Raw genomic sequence first — 16,694 nt, forward strand, 5'->3', positions numbered from 1 at the left:
GCGAAGATTGCGGGATGCTCTCCACGCCCTGTCTCACCTGTCGGGATCCAAGGGGCCAAGGTTCGGCACCTCGCACCCCTTCAATAGCAGCCCCCGGGGTGGGGCTGAGGCTCCAGGGCCGGGCTGGGCGCTGTCCCGCTGCCCGGGCCCCTCGGCATCGCTCCGCCGCAGGTGCCATTGGCGCTTCCCCCGCCCGGGCTCCGGTCCTGCCCCGCCTGTGTGCCCCAGACCGGGTGTCCCCGGCGGGGCGGCTCTCCCGCCCAGGACTGCCTTCCCCAGCCCGTTTTCGGTCGGGACTGACTTGCCCGCCCGGCGCCGGCCAGCCCTGCACCTTCACCCTCCAGGGCTCGATCCGGGGCCGCCTCTCCGGGGTCACTGGGGGAGCGCGCGGTCCTCCTGACCGGTGTCCTCCCCCAGGAGCCCCGGCGGTTTGGGTTTCCCTATGGGGACACCCAGTGCTCTCCCTTTCCCCCGGGTCGCGGGCGGTGCGCGCTCCTGCCGCCCCCGAGCCCCCGGCAGCGCATCCTCTCCTCCTGCCGCTCCTCCTGCCCCTCCTCACTGCGGGGGGATGTGGCGAGGTGGGCAAAAGGGAAAGTGAACGTAGCGGTCTGAAGATAGAGAAAGGCAGTCAACCTTAGACGTGTTGTTACTCAACCTTTATTCTTTAAAAAAATTCATAAAAAAAAGGAAGGTGAACGAACCTCTTACAAAACCCCCCCCACATAAATAGGACATTCCGTCCAGCTCTGGCTATTGGCAGTTCTAGTATTTGACAACATCAGACGCGATTTCCTGGCATTAGAGAAACCCATTTCAAAATCGGTCATCACAAAGAAATACTAGAAATCCCAGTTAGCACTTGCTAGGCAGCACGGAGCACTTGTACACAACTTTTTCAGACACACACCCGCGCACACACGCAGCTGGGAACAGATCCCGTAGGAAGAGAGCCTCCTTAAAAAATAGTAAACGCTTGGAAAAAAAAAAAAAAAAAAAAAAAAAGAAAAAAAAAAAAAGGAAAGAAAGAGACTTATTTACAAAACGCACATGGAAATACAGTATTGACAGAGCGTGGCTGGCAAATCAACATGATTTGAATAGAGAAAGGACTATGGCACGTCTTGCTCGAAAGCTCGCGCAGCAGCCTCCTTGGAGTGTCCCCGCGGGCAGGCACACAGCTCCTGCCACCCGCCGGCCTGCTCCGCTCCCTCCCCACCTCTCCTCCCGCCCGCCCTCGCCTCTCCACCCCTGCGCTCCTTGCCAGGTCCTTTTTACACTTGGATGACCACCGTGCCGGGGCTCTGGAGCCGGGTTTTGTACTGGTCTAGCCAGGTCCTCAGCTCCGAGATCTTGTAGCCCTCCGGTCCTCTGCCTCCCTGGTACATCACCTTCTCCTCCTGGATGATGTAGAGCCTCTCGAAGTAGGCGCCGTAGGCGGCGCTGGAAGCATTGTCCATGGTGTCCACGGCCAGGGGGCAATCGGGCGCCCCTTCCCTCATCAGCTGAGCCGCCCGCAGCCTGTCCTGGAGGCACTGGTGCTTGGGGATGTTGTAGGCTGCGTCCGAGCTGACCCAGCCGTCGGACGGGTGCGCTTCTTCGATGTACACCAGCAGGAAGTCGGCAATGTCCACGAAGTGCGCGGCCAGGCGCTGGAAGGACCTCAGGCGGGCCATGAACGGGGGTCAGGTGCAGCTGCCGAAGTTGAGGATGAGGGGTCTCTTGCCGCGGGCGAAGTCCAGGATGCGGAGCCTCTTCTGCCCGTCCAGCTGGATCACCTCGGGGTTCGGGGCCAGGCAACCCACGTGCGCCGACTTGAAGAAGTCCAGCTTCTGGCCGTGCCACACGGCTTTCAGCGACTCCAGCGTGAACATGCGGTTGGAGTCGGACACGCAGACCGGGGGGTCGTCGGGGGGCGGCTCCTCGCTGGCGCTGGCCGCCTCCTCCGCCGTGGGCATCGTCAGCATCTTCTTCCTAATGCACAGAAAATCCAGGAGCCAGAGCATCACGGCGGTGAGCAGGAAGCGGGGAAACAGGAGGATGCAGGCGGCCGCCTGTGTGAGCAGCTGCAAGGTGTGAACGCCGACGGAGTGGAGCATGGCAGCGGTTTGTGCTGCAGGGCGCTGGCTGCCGGGGGGCCCCCACGCACCCTGCGTGCCGGGGTCTGTGCAGCACAGCTGAGATCCCGCTTCTCTTTAAGCCCATTTTATAGTCAGGGATTTAAATGAAAAGTGACTCCACCTCCGTCCAGAACCCGCCCCTCTGGAACTTGAGCCTGGGGATTACCTACCCCTCCACTCTAATGACCTAAAAATACACAGACAAAAGGGGAGAGAGCCCCGGCGGGAGCCGCGAGGGACGTGCACCGGAGCAGGGTGCAGCCGCTATCAGGCGGGGCGGAGAGTCCCACACAGGGCACCGCCGGGGTCCCCGGCCCCAGACAGCGGCGGGCGCTCACCGACAGCCCCGCCAAGGACAATGCAACAGGCACATCCCGCCCCGGCTCCCCCACGGGCTGTGCGGGCGCGGGGTCGGGGCGGGAGCGGGCCCGGGGCCGTCCCGGCAGCGCCTGCAGGTGACTGGGCCGGGCCGCCCTCGCCGCTTCCCTTCCCGCGCCTTCCTCCCCTCCCCGCCCCGGCGCTCCGGTCTCCCCCTGAGCGCAGCCTCCGCCCCACCGCACGCCCCGGCGCTGCGGGACCGCCCGGGTCTCGAACCCGCGGCCGCATCCTCCGGCGGCGGCGGCGGCGGGACGGGCGGCGGGCGCTGCCCCGGCCCCGCTTTTGCCCCGGGCCCGCGCTGGGCTGGGCGGGCGGGCCCCGGGGCGGGGGGCACCAGGTGGGCGCGGGCCGGTGGGCGCTGCCCCGGGCGAGGAGGGGCGCGGGCGGCCGCCAGAGGGAGCTGTTGGCCGAGAAGCCGCGGCGGCGGCGGGAGCGCGGGGCCCTCAGCCCGGCCGGGATGTCCGCGCCCGGCCCGGCACCGCCACCTGCCCGGGCCCCGCCACCTGCCCGGGCCCCGCCACCTGCCCGGGCACCGCCACCCTCCCCGGCACCTGCCCGGCCCCGCCACCGCCCCGCGGCACCTGCCTTGGCACCGCCACCCGGCCCGCGGCACTCGGGGTAACGGGGCTGCATCGCGGCCGCTGCGGGCCCGGGGCTGCGGGAAGCGCCAGAATGGGCGGGCAGAGGGGACGGGGGAGGCGACAGGAGAGAGCGGTGCCTGCGATGTCCCGCTGCTCACCGGGGTCCGTCCTGCTGAGCATCCTCATCCCCGTGAGCAGCGGGGCAGGGCGGCCACTCCTGTGCGGCGTCCCAGGAGGAGCCAGCAGCACTTTTGTGCACCTGTCAAGTGGCGCACAAACACAAGCTTCTCATGGGACTGGGTCCGGCAAAACCCTTAAACTGAGGGCCGAAGTGTCACCGCACGGGCACGGCGGGCAGAGCTGTGTGTGTCCACAGAGGGACATGTGAGCGCCTTCGGGTTGGGTGGGCTGTGTGTCAGTGTCAAAGTGCTCACAGTGTGCAGGGCTGAGCACTGACTGCCCACCTTCGGTCTTCACCCATCAGTAGGAATTTATGGCTTGTGAATTCCTTCCTGCTGAACCAGATGGAGATCTGTCCCACAAGTACAGAACTTATTACAGAGTAGTTTGGTATCTCTGCTCAGAACTTTGCCACTCCATTGTTGCAGGGCTCCCAGTTTGCAGCGTGCACATCATTTCCCCACCAGCTTTCCCTCAAGAAAGAGACATTACTTGTCCAAAACGCTGAATACTGCCCTCTGCTATGCAAATGTGGCTCATGCAACCCTGAGCTGCTGCTGCAGCTGCCACTCACCCAGGTGCCTGTCACAGTGACTTTGGGACATGCAGCCCAGTGTGCCTGTGGGTCCTGAGTGCCTGTTCCTGCCTGTGGCCAATGCCAGGTCTCTGGCTGCAGATTCCCAAGGACCTTGAGGACCTGCAATTTCCCCAGGTGCAATTTGTCCTCCCAAAATGACTGTCCATGTCTGAACCTCCCGCCTATTATCTGCAAAATGGAAAAATGAATGCTGAGCCTCCTCATGAGAGGCTAGGCAGCTTGCTTTGTTTTTATGTAACTTATTACAAGGACCCTAAATAAAAGCCAAAATTAAAATCCCATTTTATTTTTTTTCTTTATTTGGTTCTGAATAGGCTGGTTTAGAGCAATCTAATCAGATACCTGGTTTGCCCTGGTGCATCATCTTTAGTTGGAGTCAGCAGCAAGGTAAATCAGCATTTTAATATCTGAAGGGAAACAAATGCTCCAGTCCTCATAAAGCCAGATTCATTCACTAGTCTGATTAATAACTTCTTTGGAATTCCACGGTACTCAGTCCAGGGAAAATTACTGAGAAGATATTTACTATATTGTCAAACTTATTTTGAAGTGTTCATGTGGGCCACTCACCACCTCTCTGTGCAGTTATGCAATCTTGAAAACCACAAATTAAAGCCTCTGAAGAGACGCAATAACAAATTGTGGTAGCTCTGAAGAAACCCCCAGGAAAAAAAATTGATCTCTCAAAGTGACCTCTTCAGACTATGCTAACAGACAAAAGCCTGAGTAAACAGATGGGTTTGCAACCCTGAATATCAACAAACTTTGCTCTACTAGATCAGTGAGAGATTTTCCGAGGTAAAAATGCTATCTGGTCGTATATACTCTATTTGCAGCTGGATAGGGACTTTGGAAATGGCTTTTTCTCCATTCCCTGTAAACAGCTTTGCTTTGTTTTTTTTTAGCTTGAAGGAAACCTTTGAATTGTGGTTTCCTATTCAACTGTGGATAGAGCAGAGAACTGAATCATTTTGCTTCACTAGCCCACTGCTGCACTTTCCTGCCGCAGGAAAATCCAAGCATGTCCCGAGGCCATTGTTTCACGGTGAAATAAACGGTGGCTCTGCATGGCCCTACAAGCCATGCCCTGACATGCTCAGCCAAGGTGCAGTGCTCATGGATTAACTCCATGAGAAAGGCTGGAATTCCTTCTGCAGCCCTTCGGTTCTCGGAAGGGTTGAAGTGACGTCTTGCTGCTGTTCTCATGTCTGTGTTAAGCTGGATGGTTTTCAAAATCCTGTGTTTTAACTCCGGTAAACTCCCCTCTCTACTTCCTAAAGGCTGTACCTCCCAGCTGGAACTTGGGTTATTTTTAGGTGTGTGAAGGTAGTCAGTCTTTCTAGGAATCCATATCACTGATATTAATAGTGTGGGAACTTATGCCTTCCTGTATACTGAGGTTTTCATAGAATATATCCTAAAATATGGGTTTTACAGTGGCACATCTGGTTATGGGTGGTTTTTACTCTTCTGCATGTGGTCTGTGGTTCAGCAGTCACCAACTTAAAAATACATAAGTTTGTGTGTGTGTGTCCTCGCACAAGTGCACATACATGGTTCACATTATTTCCTTTTTTCTGAGAACTTTATAGCTGTAGTTTTTCTTCATTTGATAAATGTAATTTATAACTCTTTTAAAGTTCTATTCATAAACAGGAGCTACAAAATAAATCCAGCAACTTATAAAAGCAAAACCTCAAAAAACTGAAATTAAAACCATCAGGTCTGCTTTGATGTAGAGGATGTGTTGAAATGGTATATTTACATGTTTATTTTCTATTTTATAATTTCCTGCACAAAGGCACGCAATACTTTCTGACAGGAACTGAAATGTATTTTGGAAGGGTTCCACCTCTCATGTCATCTAAGCTCCATGTCATTAATGTGGTAGAACTCTATGTGAAGGAAATGAAAAAGACTTTCCTGAAATAAGAGCTGGACAATTTCTACTCATCTAAGTGGCTACCCAGTGACTGAAGAGAGGTGCAGTGGTAAATTACTCACCTGTCTGGTATCTGTAAGAAGTGGGTAAATGTTATATTGCTGAAATTGGTGGTGGATAAACTCCATTTGCAGTTGTTTGCTTGTAGTGACACTTCTGGAAAAAAGTTACCATATGCTGGAGACTGTGCATGGGTCTGGCTGTCTCTGGAGCTGCCTCTCTCTTAATCTTTCACCACTTTTAGATGACACCTGTTTTTATTTTCCTCCCTTCTGTGTTTTTTTTTTTTTTTTTTTTTAAATAAAATATATATGACTCAGAAAAAAACATACAAATCCAAGCACCTAGGCAGTGCCTGGAGTGGGTTTGATTATGGAAAGAAAAAAATGCTATGCTGCAGATTTGTCTATACAATCACTATCAGAGCTATGGCCTTTGAATCTCCTACCCACCCTGTCACTCTTACCCTCGAGTACATGACAAGTGTGTCATATATGACAAAGAGGTTCCCAGCACTGAAGCTTTCAGTTTTGTTTTTTTTTTTTTTCCCTCACTTTTGTCTGGCTCTGGGTTGAACTGGGAAAGAGTTGTTTAATTTGGAGGGAGAACTGATTCCACAGCCACAAGTCTGTTAGTACAATACTGATCCTGGGTAAGTGTAAACCAACATTTTCTTGAGCCTGTGAGCCATCTACCAAGGCTTTGCCATATGACCAAGTGTACATTCCCCTGATGTGTTAGTGGGTTTCTGCACCTGCCTCTCCATGGCTGCTCCCTGGTGCCCCTGTTGTGCCAGCAGCCTGTCAGGCTGGGCTAGAAACTAGGTAACCAAAATGTTCTGGATTAAAGAATCTGGTTTTAAACCCCGATGCTTTTGGTGAGTGGGTTTAATTTAGAAGCCCTAAAATAGTGCCTAATAGCACAACTTTCAGGGCAAGTGGAATGACAAAAGGTGTAACTTTCCATTCCATTAATCCTTCCTCACTTCTGCTTGCACTGTGTCTTGTGTGATCCTGAAGTGATTGGCAGTGATGTGCTTTGGAGACTAAGGGTCAGAAGAGCTTGGCTTTAGAAAAAAAAAAGAATAATTTCCTGACAGGCTATTCCCTAAACTTGATAATGATGAACGGAAATGATCAGGGGAGGCACAAGAGAAATGGCCACAGCTGGTGGCAAGGCAGGGCTAACAGGACCATCCTATCTGACTGACTGACCATCCTATCTGACAATATTATCCATCTACCTCTGGGTGGAACTGCATAGTGAGAATGTGTTAAAAGCAGAAACGAGTTTCACTGCAAATGTGGATAGTCTTACCCTTTTGTGTAGTGGAAGAGCACAGGAGATGTACAGGAGGTGACAGTGGCTGTCACAAGGTCCTGCTGGGCAATGTAACTGGATAGGGTGCACAGCTGTCTTCTGGAGGGAGCCAGCAATATCAACTTCAACAGCAGCTGCTAACACACCTCTATCAGTGGGAAATCAGATTATCCAGAACCCCCTGTGCCAAGCACATCCCTGCTACCCATCAAGCAAACTGTTCAAAAGCTGCTGTGGCTCAAGAGCTCAGGCTGGACTCCCTGGTAGTATGGTATAATTACAGTCATCTGAATGGTTCACTCTGCAGCAAAGACAACAGTCTAGTCCAGAAGTGGAACCCTGTAGAGTTATACTTAAGCAGTGACTATATACACAGTGAATACAGATGAAGTCCTTGGCAGAAAACAGAAAATACTTCTGCCATTGTCTTTGTTTCAGGTGTGCTGTAGATGAGGATAAGGAGATGCAATTTGCTTGAATCTAAATCTCCTCTAAGAAGATTGTAACGAGATTCACCACGTGCAGTGTTTTACAACAGAATATGTTTCAGTGCATGACATAAAAATTCAATACACTAACACTCTTTAGACAGATGGGCACAGCAGGCTGATACTTCAGATCAGTTTTTCATCTTTCAAAAGGCAGCATAGCAAGAGTATTTTCTCAATACGTTACTGGGATAGTTTGGAGTTGAAAGACAGGGTCCACCCTCTGTCAGGGTAAAGGGAACACCATTCCTTTGAGATCCTTTGCCAAGAGAGAGGGTTTCACTGCTGTCTGGCAGTCTTTGTCACAGGCTGGTCCTCAGACCCCCAAGGTTTGTGTGATGAAAGCTGGCAGTGATCAGCAGCAAAACTCCTGGCACTTTCCTTGTGACTGTGATTTTGCCCAAGCCATGCAGTATGATAACAGACAAAAGGGGGTCTGAAAACTCAGGGTCCAATATTCACCATCTCACTTTCCTTATCAAGTGCAGTAGAATATAAAGAATTTGAATATAATATAGTTTAATAATTCTCAGGTTTTAAGGCGATTGCATGTGGCCTGCCTGAAATGATACACACGTTTGAATTTTCAATCTCTAACAGACTCAGAGAGGAAGGCAGGAAAAAAAATAGCATTTTAAAAAACATTTATTCAAGGAAAATCTTTAAGGAATCATGTATAGGATAATCTTCTTCAGGGTGACTCTCATTTTCTACAATATAATGGCTTTACCCAGCAGTGGTTTAATGGTTTTGAATAAGCTGTCGAGCAGAGCAACAAACATTTTAGCGGGAATGGAGGAGTTTACCCAGAAAGGCAGGAGTGTCTGCCTACTTTGAATATAGAATGGAGATGATTATTCTGCTGACCTTTTATCCCCACCATCACTAAAATGTATATTATAAACATAATGGGGTCTGGTTTTGTGTACATGATTGCTGTAAGCATGACTGACTTGTTTGAAGCAAGTGGCATTCCAAGCAGGAGGCTGGAAGGCACCAGTGCTGTGCACTGAGGCTCTCATCAAGCAGCTTTCTTGCTCCAAGCCTTTTATTTGAACATAAATGTTTGTGAAGTTTTCCAGTGATTTTTTTTTCCTGGCATTCACCCCACGACTCTTATTATTTTTAGCCATGTAAATTGGCATTATGCAATTGCTGAATTTGTTTCTTTCAGCCCATGATGATTTATAAGACTTAATTTCCAGGATACTCCCTTGAAGTTACCTTCTCTTTGTGACCTCAGGATTTCTCTTCCCAGACCTTTGGTATTTATTTTTACTATTTCTGTGGTCGGGGTTTGGCAATGTTGTTTTGGATTAATGACAAACATACATAAAGACTGGAAGGAATACATGTCTTAATATCCTAATTTAATGTGTGGATTGTTTATCAATAGTAGAAAGAAGTTTCTGGACAGGTTTAACACATCCTAATAATAGGCCTCTGCAGCCAGATTGAAAGATTTTGATGTATCTGAACTACATGTAATTCTTCACTTGTTCCAAAATACATGAAATTTGCTTATTTTATATTGCAATGCAGTATTTATTTCTCAGACTTTGCCCAGAAAGAATTGGAAGTGGAAGTCAGTTAGTTTGGACAAGTATGTGTTGTTTATATGGAATATTTTAATTGACATAAAATTGTGTAAACCTTCTAGCTCCTCTGCTCTTGGATGAAGAAAAGATCTTTGGCATAGCAATCCTGAATTTCTGTTCTATTTTTTACTTTTATGCAGGAAATTGCAAATAATTTAACGCACAAATGAAATTACTCAGCATTTTACTCAGTTGTTGAATTTTCCTCGTAAGCAGTATATTTTGCTTTCATCATATACACACTAATTTTTTAACTTGCATCTTCTTATTTTTGATTTCTCTGTATATTTTCATCTACATTTGTGGTTTATTTACTCAGGCTTAATTCCTTCCCTCCACAGCCTACTGTGAATAAAGTGTTCCTTTGAAAATGATTAACTTTGCACTTTGTTTACAGTGTAGTCTTGCAATGTTATATCTGATACTCATTAGCAGGAAAACAGAAATAAAAGGAGAAACATTAGTTATCACTGCCAATCATTTTGAATTCACTGAGATCTGGATCTGACCTGAAATGTTTAGGTTAGCTCAACAGCTGAAGTTGATTTGAAGGGTCTCAATGTTTATGCCTAACAGTGTGTCCTCCTATGACTTTTTATTTTTAACTGCTCAACAGTTCTCACTTTCTGTGAATTTTAAAGTTATTCTTAGGCTAAGCAGTATAGTCTCTTCACAGGGAAAAACTGTGACAAGCATATCTATGTGATACAGCTCATCATTTCTGAGGGCACATCACATCTACCTGAAGCTCTAGCAGGAAAAAAACAAAGACTAAATAGTTACTTTTAAACTTAGGTATTAAACTTTGGGTTCCAATTCACTGTTTTCAATGTGTGAATTATTCTGCATACCCGGAATTGTCCACCCTTCCCTGTGGAACTTAATTTAATGGCCAGAATATTAATCCCTTGCTACTGTGTCTTGAAACCAAATTTGAATTTCTTAAAACAAGAAAATGCTGCCTTTTTAGAAAAGGCATTTTAGAAAAAATGACTCCTTTTAAAAAATGGGTATCGTGTACTTACATATGCAAATAAAATGGATCAAAGTGATCTAGGTTCACTTGTATAAATGAGAAAGATCTCTGAAATGCACATTTATTGCAAACAAACCCTGGATTTGCTAGGTAATGAGGGAATAGTTTTTAAAGAACAATTATGTTGTATTTGGAAAACCTGACATTTTCTCTCCTAACTAATTTTAATTGGCATAATGATCCCACTGAGCCAAAAAAACCCCAAGAAACCAAGGAAGACAGCAGCAAAATATAAATATAAACCAGGAGTAAAGTATCTTAGCTGATGAAATCATAGACAAAAGCCTTTGAAGCCTTTTTACAAATATCTTCTTCAAAGTGAGGTGATCCTTGAGCAGTTGTGGCCCATGTCTATTCCTTGGCCTCTTCTACAGTTGTTGACATTGCACTGCCAATGAAGCAGCTGTCACTTTTTACCAGCGTAATGCCTGCCAGCAGCTGGCTCAGAAGTGCTGCTTTTAATTAAATTTCTGATTTCAATTGGATTTTGGTTTGCAGTTCACAGCTAACAGAGATTTTCAGAATGGAGTCTCATGGGGCATCTGCGGGCGTTTCAGACACCTCCGTGGCACAGAGATGTGTTCAGAAAAATCAAGCATCACCTTAAAATTTGTTACAGTTTTCCTCCATTACTTGTGAGAGCTCTTCCAGGATCTTGCTGCTATAATGGATAGAATTATTCATATTTTCAGCTTAACTGTATCTATGGCATATTTACACTGCTTGTTGGTGTGCCAACATTGTCTCTTTGCTGAGGCAGTTATCCTGTCTCCCCTTTCTCTGTGAATTAAAGAATTGTGGAATCATTAGATTGGAAAAGATCTTTAAAATCATTGAGGGCACTCCTACCCCCTCGGGCACTGCTCCACTGGGACTAACAAGCCAAATTCTTCAGTGCATTGGCACTGATGGGGACAGGCAGACCCAGGCTCTCTGCTGACAATGTCAGTGAGCTGGGATATGAATTGAGCCTCTCCTGCTGCCTGTAGGGCTATGGCAGTGTAATGCTAAACCTGAGCTGGTGAGTTCTGCTGGAGACTTCATTAGCACTGATTTAATTCAGGCCGTGTGGATTTTGGGACAGTACGAGGCCAACTGAGGCTCACATTGGTCTGCACCTGTTTGTTCAGATGTGTGCACAATCTATTCTCATGAGATGGATTTTTCATTTCTCTAATCATTCTAGAAGCAATTTTCTGTACCCATTTCATGACAAGTCCATTTTCCTGCATCGTATAGGAAGGAATTAATTGGAGAACAAAAGATGGCTCTACCCTCTCGTCCTTTTCCTTACATTACCACTGCTTGGCAGAGCATATGGTCACTGGTTCAGCACAGTCATTCTCATCAGTCAGGTTGACATCTGGAAGTCAGAGACAAACACAGATGCAGCTTGACAGCTGAACACCTGGGCAAGGAGCGTGGCATGACAGGGACATGCTGGGTCTACCCTACATGTGCCGTGATATTTGAGCACCACTGTGCAATATGGCTTGGGCTTACTGGAAACCCAAAGGACAAATGAGAAGTTTGGGTACATTTTGTTCTGAAGCCTCTCTTGTTGTGTCAGCCAACACACTATAGAGTCAGCCCATCTTGGTGAGCCTGGTGTGACCGAGGAGGCTCGCTGGCCATCTGTGTTGTTCATGTTTCCCAGGCTGGGTTTCCTGCTCATGCGGTGCATGGCATGGGATTTCCCAGGCACAAACATGGGAGCCCAGGCACATGCTCGGGGGCCGTGTGACAGGGCTGTGGCTGTGGAACTTCCCCATATGGAGCACAGCTGTGTCTGTCCTTGAAAGGAGTGACCTAAATTTTACACAGTATTCCAGTGACGTATGACCAGCACATCCCTCACTGCTGGAAATACCCCATGTGTTTTTGAATTGTACTTGTTTACCATTGCTGCCTCTCTCTAGGGGCTTATACTAACCCTGACTTTGATTGAACCATCTAGAGTTTTCTCCTCCACGTGCAGCTGGCAAGTGCCCAGTTTATTGTGATATTTTTTGCTGCCAGCTTCATGAATTTGAGCTAGGCAGTTCTGGATTTCATCCTGTTCATACTGATTCAGTCCTTGAAGTTGTTTAGTTCTTCCAGTGAAATACTCCAGTCCTGTTCTGTACACTCACAGATTTCCTAAGGTTGTTCCCAATTTTTGCACCCCAGTGTTCTATGTCATATATGTGGTCTGCTGACCATGTTCCTGTATTTTAATTTGATCGTGATAATAAGCAGACAACAGATAACCTTAGCTGATGTAACTGTCACAGCTTTTGCTATCAAAATAGTGCTGGTAGTGTTCCCAGCTAAGGTTCTGCCAGAATGTAATTAGAAATGTACCTTTAAAATGTGATCTTTCTTTAACTACTGTAAACATCTTTTAACAGAATTCCAAAGGCTTTGCTTAAAAATAAAACCTTATGGAACACTTACTCTTATACCTAATTAACACTAGGGATGTAACAGAATATTAAAGGTACTACAATATTAAAGGTTTAGATTTCCATTATGAAGAATATTTGCCCTTGCTTAATTCAGCTGCAACTTTTTCCTATATACAGAGTCATTTAGGTTGGAAAAGAACTGCAAGATCGTGGAGTCCAACCTTTGACCGACTACCCTCTTGTCAAATAAACCATAGCACTAAGTGCCATGTGCAGTCGTTTCTTGAACATCTCCATGGATGATGACTCCACCATTTCTCTGGGAAGTCCATTTCAATGCTTGATAACCCTTTTATTCAGTGCTTGACAATCCTTTCAGAGAAGAAATTCTTCCTGATGTCCGGCTTGAACCTCCTCTGTTGCAGCTTGAGGCTGTTTCCGCTTCTTGTCACTGGTTACTATGAGAAGAGGCTGATTCCCAGCTGGCTACAACCTCCTTTCAGGTAGTTGTAGAGAGCAATAAAGTTTCCCCTGAGCCTCCCTTTCTTCAGGTTAAACAACCCAGCTTCCTCAGCTGCTTGTTATAGGACTTACAGTGACCCCAGCTATTGTGACAAAGCACACACTCTTTTTGAATCAGATGCCAAAGAGATACTGTAAAAATCAGTCCTGTCATCAGTCCCATCAGTCCCTACAGTGGTGTAGAAGTTGACCTTTAAAGCAGTTTTTTTCTGTTAACCTATGAACTGGGCATTATGTGGCTATTTTCTCTGTGCCACAAGGGCTGTCTGGTTCCCATCCCCTTTCTCCAGCTTTCTGACTGTGAAGAAAACTAAAGAAATATAAACCAAATGCAGTAGTGCTTCTGAAAGCAGTCTAGGTAACGACTCCAAGAGACAAGCTGGGCCACATCTCGCATATGTTCAGCACTGATGATTGAAGTGTTGACATTGTCATGGTGACAATTAAGAAGCAAGAAGGGGAGGATCCTAGATCTGGCTGATTTAATGGGAATATTTTGGTTCTAATATCTATCTATTGCTAAGAACCACCCAAATACAGTCCTAGCAGGCTCCATGAATATGAACCCTTTTTACGGGGAACAAAGCTGGAAAATTGTGTGTACTGAGAAAACAGGAAGGGGTCCTGTGCTGAGCAGCCCTGTCTTTTGAAAACAGCAGCTCATCTGGGTAATGAGGACAGAAGTTGCTTAGTTAGTGGGTGCCACCATCACTTTGGCCAGTTGGTCTCTGACAGGAGATGATGAAATTTGAGCATGTGGCAACAGGAGGCAGTGACGCTGCCTCCACCATTTAATGAATCACTTTTAAAGGTGTTTGGAACTTTTTCTCATTTCTAGGTTCTAATCAGCCAGAGAATAATTTTATGGAACATTTATCCTCCATTCTGTGTGTAAAAATGATTTACTTTATTTGGTGTTTGATGCTTTTTTTTTTTTTTTTTTCCATTAGGACATCAAGCCATAATCTGTTAAACACCTGCATGGATGTTTCCCAAAATGACCTGATATGGTGAATACAGCTATAGACTATAGTTGAAGAGGTGTTTATTTTCACAGCTACGGGAACTGTAGAAACAGAAAATAATTTTTCTGAAAAGTCCTGGCATCAACTTTTTTTCTCTTACAGGGAGCTTTTTAGTATAGAATTAAAGTTGCGTAAGTATATTTCCTAGCACTAAACATTCTAAAAATAATACAGGATGATAAATAAGGTGACATTTAAATTCAGTACAGTGCTCACTGCCATCAAACTCTGTAACCACAGCCTTCTTGTATAGATATTTAATTTAACAATACATCACCTTAGATTCACAGCTCTGAATAGCTGAAAAACCCTCATGTAATGCTTGCCCCTGACCGGCAATAACTTGCCATTTGTTTGAATGGCATTCAGCGAGTAAGCACTTGAAGCAGGGTACTTCTGCACATGTCAGTATTGTTTGTATGAGATTTAATTTAGCACTGCGTATTATGTCTCACATTTCTGGGAAAGGTGATGTGAGGAAATTGTTTTACTAAGTAAGGACTGCAAAATTCATTATTTACTGCATGCTAATTTGATGTATAATTTTTTAATTCTAGATGGATTTTTGTCGTTCGGCTGCTGAACAATGTAATTTTGGAGTTCAGCCCAGGTCTTTGTGTCCTGAGGTACATAAGGATGGCAGTACTAAAGAGGTTGTTAGCAGCTTTCTGACAGTTCAGATATTTTGTGTGGGGATGAAGTCACTCCTTTCCACAGAAGACAGCTGTTCAAATGCAGACTTCCTCTCCTCATATGCATTTGAAGTGTGGGGTGCAAATTTTCACTTCCTTTTCTGCTGTAGTTGAACTATATAAAATCACCCCAGAATTTGGTGTATTTGTAACTGGATAGTGTTATAAATGCCCAAAATACAACTCTTCTGTTAAAAATATATCTGGTAAGTTATTATTTTGTTTGTTGAAGTTTTGGGTTGCTTTTTTTAAAAAAAATTCTTTAGTGGGAAAAATGAAGTGCATTAAGTTTTTTCAGCTGGCCTGTTTGATCTTTCCCAGCTTGAACATAAAAATGTCACAGGAACCTGTGAGTAATCTGAAACACAAGGTGTGACTAAGGCAAATTTTCAAGGCCTTACGGAGACATAACATACTTTGAATAAAACCTGTTGGAAGTCCTGGTCCAAGCTGTCATGCCTTAGTTATGGTGGTGTTTTGAATGGTGTATCAGAAACTGCAGAGATTAATATAAAGCATTATGTTTCTTTTAATCTCTGTTGCTATGCTTCATTAAAAGGTTATCAACATGGGTTCTAACTTAGCAGCATCTCAGTCTCCCTCTCTGAGGGCTGCATTTCTTCCTGTTACACTTTCTTCCCAGGATTTAATGTAATTTCTCCAAAGTGGCTCTTCTCTAAGCTGTACCACAGTAGGCATGGGTAAGCGTGGGTAGTGTACTGGGAACCACTCTTCACCCAAATGTAGCTGCCATCCTACTCAAAGACACTGCTGATAATACCCACAGATCCATAGTTGCTGAGTGTCTTATGTGCTTGCCCAAGAGGAATTCAGGGACCTATCAATACACTTCACTCGATAACCACAAGTTCACAACAATTTTTGACTATTACTAATACAGTACAATACAAATGGATGTGTTAACAGTGCTGCTGTTTGGGAGCAGTGGTATTGCTTATGAGAGAACAGTTTCTATTTTCCTACCACAATTATCACACATTACTATTCATTTAAATTGAAATAGAAATGAAAAGTCACTCGGGCTTTGGAATATGGATGTTTAATATGTCTCTTATACATCTATTTTTCTTGTTTTAACTTTTTCACTGTGTATGTTTTCTTCTCTCACTCTGTACCCATTAATATAATTCAAAAATGATTGGTTTTTTTGAAATATAACTTCAAAGGAGAAATGTGATTTTCCCAGCATGCTGAAATCTTGGGTGGTATACAGTGTTGTCACTAGCCATATAATTTAAAATTAACACCACTGACAAATGCTGCTTTAAAGCTTCTATTGAAAAATCATAACGTGTGAGTGTGGTAGGGCTTTTTTCCTGATCTGGATTTACATTTGTGTAATTTACAGTTAAAAACTGGAGAGATCTTGTTATAGCTTGGTTACTCTTCTTCAGTATACTCCTTGTTTTGTATCCCATTATTCACTCAAAGAACTTAATTAAATGAATCAGAGTATAAGCTCACATTTGCTGCAACAATCACAATTCCCCATAGATAATTTTCTTTGGCTGGTCTTGCTGGGATTTCCAGGAAAGTTCCCAGAAACCGTTTCACAGAATAGAGGGATTTCTCTTTTTAAAACCCTTTTTTGGTGGTACACAAATCTGAGCCCAGAAGAGTTTAATTTTTGAGAAATAACCATGAATTCTACATGCATGTGTGACTCTATAACAACAAAATCTTCAGAATAAATTGTGTTTAAGTTGAATCTTATTTGATTTTTTGTGGTTGGCTTTGGAAACATTTGGTAGTTATTTTCCATTGAAATTCTCATCCTCTTGGGGCAGCAATGTGTTTTTCTCCTGTTAT

General features: G+C 45.5%; 1 protein-coding gene across 1 annotated transcript; it reads right to left on the reverse strand.

Annotated features, from left to right (window-relative positions):
* Positions 1-661: 661 nt before the first annotated feature.
* On the reverse strand, positions 662-2,154 carry DIO3 (iodothyronine deiodinase 3). The gene has a single exon (XM_083862679.1). The coding sequence runs from the start codon at positions 2,094-2,096 to the stop codon at positions 1,272-1,274; it is 825 nt and encodes a 274-aa protein (XP_083718805.1). The 5' UTR covers positions 2,097-2,154; the 3' UTR covers positions 662-1,271.
* Positions 2,155-16,694: the final 14,540 nt, after the last annotated feature.

Source organism: Zosterops lateralis (genome assembly GCF_965231275.1).
Source record: "Zosterops lateralis genome assembly, chromosome: 6".
NCBI lineage: Eukaryota > Metazoa > Chordata > Aves > Passeriformes > Zosteropidae > Zosterops > Zosterops lateralis.